The 6,000-nt window shown below is 52.1% G+C and overlaps 1 protein-coding gene across 7 annotated transcripts in view; it reads left to right on the top strand.

Annotated features, from left to right (window-relative positions):
• The first annotated feature begins 722 nt into the window (after positions 1–722).
• The window catches only part of QKI (QKI, KH domain containing RNA binding), a 196,610-nt gene continuing 191,332 nt past the window's right edge, over positions 723–6,000 (top strand). For 6 of the 7 annotated variants that reach the window (XM_064158236.1, XM_064158235.1, XM_064158234.1 and 3 more), the window contains exon 1: positions 723–1,481. In XM_064158236.1, coding sequence (XP_064014306.1) covers positions 1,340–1,481 — 142 coding nt within the window. In that variant the 5' untranslated portion in view covers positions 723–1,339. Of the gene's footprint in view, positions 1,482–3,821; positions 3,909–6,000 lie in introns of those variants that run through there. The other variant, XM_064158239.1, reaches the window with a different exon arrangement.

The following is a 6,000-nucleotide window of genomic DNA, read 5'->3' as shown; positions in this document are numbered from 1 at the left end:
CGCCGCCCGCAACGCCCCCCGCCCGTGGGCGCATGCGCACCGTGACCAACCCCCGCCCTCCCCTACTCCCGGCCCCCCGCAGGCTGCCCACCTGTACCGCTCGAAGCCGCGGCCGCGCGGCGAGACAATGCCGTGAGCAGCGAGCGCAGGCGCGCCCCGGCGGGGCTGCCCCGTGCCCCCGTGCTCCGCGGCGCCCCGGCGGGGCTGCTCCGTGCCCCCGTGCTCCGCGGCGCCCCGGCGGGGCTCCCCCGCGCCCCCCGCCCCCGGCCGTAGGTGCAGCAGCGCCACTTTGTCCGGAGGAGTTCCGTGCACGCGCGCACTCCCGCGGGGCGGGGGCAGGCGCGCGGCAGCAGCACGCGACGCCGCGCGCCTGCGCCGCTTTCCCACGCTGGGAGGGGGCGCGGCCGCGGAGAGGAAACCCGCTCCGGCCGGCAGCACCCCCGCCCCGGCCCCGCTCCCCGCGCGCCGCGCTACCGCCGCCCCGGGGCCCCGCAGCGGAAAGGGAGCAACAGCTGGCTCCGCCAAGTGGCGCTGCCGTTGCGACCGCCCATCGAGTAACAACCGCCCCGCCTCTGGGCCCGCCCCCCGGCATGTCCCCGCCTCCGCGGGCCCTGCCCCCTCCCCTCCTGCCGCCGCTGCTGCTGCTGCTGCCAGCGCAGCCTGAACTGAAGCGAACTCTGGAGCGAACTGAGGAGAAGTGAGGAGGCGGCGGCAGGGCTGAGACTCACCAGCCACAGGCAGCGGCGGCGGCGGGAGGGCGGGCGGGCGGCGGATAGGGGGACACGCCAGGCGCGGCGGCAACAACAGCGGCGCGGCGGCAACAACAGCGGCGAGACACCGGCGGCGGCTATTCGGAAGCGGCAGTAGCGCCCGCCCGCCCCGCTCGTTCCCTTCCTCCCCCGCCGCGGAGACAGGGGGCAGCGCCGAGAGGAGAAGCCGGGCTCAGCGTGTGTGTGCGCGGGCGGAGGAGGCGGAGGAGGGGGAACACACCGAGGACTGCGCCGACCGAGGGCGCACGGAGAAGGGAAGCGGCAGCGGCGGCACCAAGAGGCGGCGGCGGGTCCTTGTGCCTGGGGAGGAGGGCGCAGCTCGCACGGGGGTTTCTTTCGAGTTTCCTCTTTTTTTTTTCGGTCCCTCGGACTCGGCGCCGGGTCTGCATTTGTCTCCGGATTTGAATCCTCCTCCTTCTCCTCCTTCCTCGGGGAAGCTCCCCTCCCCGCCCCCTCCCCTCCCCCACCGCCTCCCTGCCCGCCCGGATCCAGCCGGGCGCCCCGTGCCGCGGTCGCGTTGCTCGGCGGAGCTGCTGCGGGCGCTCGCCGTCTCTCCGCGGGCTTGGAATATGGTTGGGGAAATGGAAACCAAGGAGAAGCCGAAGCCGAGCCCTGATTACCTGATGCAGCTGATGAACGACAAGAAGCTGATGAGCAGCCTCCCCAACTTCTGCGGGATCTTCAACCACCTCGAGAGGCTGCTGGACGAAGGTAAAAGCGCTTGCCTGGCCGCCCTGTCTCCCGCTCCGCCGCCCTGTCCTGCTTCCCCCCTTCTTGGGCCTCCATGCCGCTCCCGGGATCCTGCTCGGCCCCTCACCCCAACCCCGGCTGGGCGGCGGGGTGAGCCTGGGGCCTGTTTCACTCGCCCCGCTGTTCTCCGTACGCTCTCGGCCCGCGGTTGGAAAGCCTAAAACAAAGGGGAAGTGCGGGCTCTCCACGCCCTGGCTTGTGCCGAGGGGCTCGGTGAGCGAGTGGGAGGGGGAAGAGGCAGCGTGACCGCACAGGTCCCCGCTCTCCCGTGGGGTTACCCCTCCCCTTATTATTTCTTTTTCCTTTCCCCACACCGTCTTCCTAAGATCGGGGGAAGGGTAACAACTGCACGGAGGGGAGGGAGCGAGGAGAGGAGCTCAGGAATGTGCTCTGGGGGAAGGCAGGGAGGGAGGGGAAAGGCTGACTGGCGGCGCGGCGCTCCCCTCCCGCGGCGGCGCGGAGAGGGGTGCTGTGCGGCGCCCTTCGGGGAGTGCTCCTCGGCCCGGCCGGAGGGCCCCGAGCCGGGGGGAGGGGGGGGGGTGTCGGGGAGGGGCAGGATTGGGAGGGTGTTCGGTTTCGAGATTTGGCTGTTCTGGAAGCAGTTTTAGCTTGAATGACTAAGACGGAGGGGCTGAGCTTGCTCTTCAGCTCAAGCACTACCCCACCCCAAACTAGACACAAACTAATTATGATTTTTTATATTGCAAGGAAAGTGAGCACTGATATTTCCCCCCTCCCCCCCCCAGCTGTCTTTACCTTTTAAAGAAGCTAACTTGAAAAGCTCCTACGTGTGACTTCTAGTGAAGGGAAAATAAATTACGAAATTGCCTCGTCCACTCCTGCCAAACGTCCACTGCCACCCTCCGCCCCGCACCCCGCTCCTGCCTCGGAAGGACGAGGGGCGCTTCTGTGGGTTGGCCTTCCCCCTTCCCCCTGACTTTTCTTCCACCCCCCGCTAAATAGTGCCCTTTAAGGTTTTGTTTAGGCAAATAAATAGAAGTATTTAAATAAATAAATAAAAACGCAGTGCTGGGAACTTAATGCGTCCCGTACGCCCTCCCACTACAGTCGCAGACCCACTGTGTTTCGCTTTATGCTTTTAAAGCATTTCCTTTCTTACCACCGTAAAACTGGACTTGCTGGAGAGTTAGAGATCTGTTTGTTTGGGTTTTTTTATCGTATTTGGTAACTTTGCAGAGTATGCTAAAATTCATAAATTATTTATACTGTTTTAACTTGTTGAGAGTTGTAGCACAAAAAGCTGAATTTCGAGATTTCGGGTTAGTATTCTTGTTTGCGGACATACTGCTTCTCGCTAAAAGAAGTTTGGGAAGTTGTTGACCTCGGAAGATGAAAGAGGAGTTGGTTATATTTGGTAGAACAACTCCCCGCCCTCTACCAAGACTGTAAAAATGAGATAGTGGCTGTAGTACAACAAAAAAAAACCCAGCATATCAGAAAAATGCTGTCTTCTGAACGAAACGCCAAAGGAGGGGGGGGAAAAACCCCACAAACTTAAAATAAACCAAGGAATACTAAAACATGGACTGTGGGAAGCGACACGATGGGAGATTTTATTTTCGAGAACTTTGAATTTGTACCGGAATAATTTTGGACGTGGAAAGCAAAACTATTTCAAACTTGTGTTCTGGGTCCCTGCAGCAAGCAACTTCTTCGGGATAGTTAGATTTCAAATAAACGTCGAGAAGAAACCTGACTGAGAAGACTGTTTTTTTGGCACAAAGGAGCCTTTTGGAGGCTTGATGTTGGATTTTTAAACTCCCGAGTTTCTTCAGCGCAATGTTTTTGTCCAGAGGCGGCCTGAAACCTGTTGTTTGGTTCGTTTGGTTTTGTGGTGGTTTTTTTTTTCCCTTTTTTTTTTTCTCATAGAACAAAAGAAAGGAAAAACATTTCACAGCTTGAAGTGAACACTGGAAAAGGACTGGCTGAAATCCTGTTATCGTTTGATATGTTTTTTAAATACCGAAAGCTCTTCGAATCTGTTCGGTGATTCCATACTGAGAGTTCTGGAGACTCCTGCTGAATACGTTTCAAGGATTGCGTTGGAACTGTTCTTCATACTCTTTCTTTCAGAAGAAAAATGCAATCTGTGTTTCTAAGTAGTGTCAGGAAGAAGTCTGCTATCCCTTTAAGCTTCACTGCTCTTCCTGTTTACTTTGGCAATTAAGTGGAAGTATTGTGGAGGCAAAAAACTTTTTGGAATGTTGGGGGGGGAAGGTTTCATGCAAATGTAGCGAATTGCTTTAGGACTTCAGCGCTTGGCCGCTAGGGGGCGGCAGTTATTTTTCTGAGGCGTGAGGCAGGCGCCTGAACACCATTCCTGACCTGAGCAGGGAGATTAACCAGCCCAGGAATGATGAAATGCGGGTGGGTTTGTGCCGCTGTCGATACTTGCGTGGTCTTACGCTGTGTATTTACACACCGCGTCGCATAGGGGGAAGAGACAGTAGTGATGAGCGGTTGAGAAGTTGGAGCAACTGTTGGTCTGTAAAGCACCTACGCAGCTTAACAAAGGGGCGCCTTGTTAAGTGTCTTGACCTGTTACGCTATGCTGGCATAGTTCAGAAGGGTTTAGCAACAGGAGACTGATCTGCAAGATTTACAGTGCTGACTTAAAAGGGGAGTATTTAGTAGTTTTCGTCAGTTGTTTCATGGCACATCTGAGAATGCTAGATGTTGGGGCAGGTGTCTGTATAATGTAGACATATAATCTAAAGATAAAGTTCACCTTCCCGCTTTGTAGGCTCCCTTTCAGGGATTGGTTTATTTCTTCCAGCTTGTTTTGTGCTTTAGGCAGGTGGTTGGTTTGTTGTAATTTTTGTTTAAAGTAGCTGTACAACCATTTTTCTGAAGCTTTTGTTTATGCTTTAGAACAGTAACATCATGATCAGCTTTGTCTTTTATTCTGTGCTCATCAAATTGAAGAAATAAAGTCACAGTCCTAGGAATTCAAACAAATACAATGTGGGATTGCTTTCTCTACTAGAAACGCTAGGGTTTGATTATTTTTCATGATGAAAAAAGATCAAATGAGCTTGAGTTTTGGTTACTTACTGTAATTGTATGCAGCAAGATAGAAATGGACCTGTCAGTTTAGATGAAAAGTACATGTTATCCTTTCTGAATTCTCTCCTGGTGTCTGCTCTTCGAACACTTAGTGTTTAACTTGGTAACCTGCATTGCAACGTTTGATTTTTGAAGTTTAGTTTGAATGTGTGAGATATAGGGAAGAAAACTTTTACACTTTTTAAGTAACTACAGTAAAATGTGAGTCAGTTTTGCTTAGGTAACAGGCTTTTTTTTTGCATATGTGTCCTTTCGAATTCTTACAAATAAGGCTTTTGTGGATTAGCAAGGATGTTTAAAGTGCACATCATAATAACTAGGAAGCTGGATTGTTTTTATCAGCCCAGTGCAAACCTGTGGGAAGAGAGGGCTCTTCCTGAATGTGGAATAGGCCACGTTTCCTGTCATTGTTTGCACCATCAAATGTGAGCTGAATTACTTTTTTTTTGGTGCTTCAGCATCTCAGATACTAACTCTGGTGATTCTAACCTCGGTTGCATTTTTTTTCTGACGACTCGTATGTTTTAATGGTCTTCTTTGTGGAAAACGAATGAAGTTGTACCTTCTTTATTGCAGTTGGGCATTTCAAACTCTGCAGTTGCACCCTGGGCTGTTAAATGTAGTGAGGTAGTTTGGTTATATTTTTTCAGCAGATTGTGAACAAATATGCTTAAATTATAAACTGAGTTTCAAGTTGATTGGATAGGGCTGGGTGATAGTTTGGACTAGATGATCTTGGAGCTCTCTTCCAACCTGATTGATTCTGGGATTTTCTCTACTTGTTGCTTTCTTGAACCTGTAAGTGGTCAGAGTGTTGTACCCGTTGGGAGCATGGACAGATCAAACCTGTGATCTGAACTAATCTTTTTTTAAAAAGGTATTCAAAACTTACCATAAATTCATTCTCCTCTGTAAATTAGGTTTCAAATACTTCTGCCTTTCTGTTGCATTTGTGTTGAAGCTGACTTAAAAAATATCTGCCTTTAAATGCAGATTCAGCCACGCGTCTGGCTTTCGGAGATAAATCTAGTTTCATGTCAAATAGGCTGCTTCTTTCTGAGCAGCATTTGCAGCACAGCTAGCTGTGAAAACGTCTAGGCAGGGATTAAGAAGGATGCATTTTTCTTGAGTGCTGCTCTCTGTTTACCGTGCCCGTTTAGAGAAGGGCATGTGAACTTGCAAAGCCCAGTGGCCAAACCTGCAGTTCTCCTGTCAGTCTCCTTCAGTGTCTTGTCCAAAATGTCTGCATGAGTTCAGACCAAAGAACTGTTGTAAATAAGTTCTCCCCGAGAAGTTATTTAGTTACTTTTGTACATGACCTTATTGTTTGTGATTATGTAAATAGAGCCTGTGCTTAGCTGGGGTTTTGCTGACTTGTCAGATTTGATGAAGA

Source organism: Pogoniulus pusillus, chromosome 18 (genome assembly GCF_015220805.1).
Source record: "Pogoniulus pusillus isolate bPogPus1 chromosome 18, bPogPus1.pri, whole genome shotgun sequence".
NCBI classification, from domain to species: domain Eukaryota; kingdom Metazoa; phylum Chordata; class Aves; order Piciformes; family Lybiidae; genus Pogoniulus; species Pogoniulus pusillus.
The sequence above is the reverse complement of the archived record's forward strand: the minus strand, read 5'-3'. Positions and strand labels throughout refer to the sequence as shown.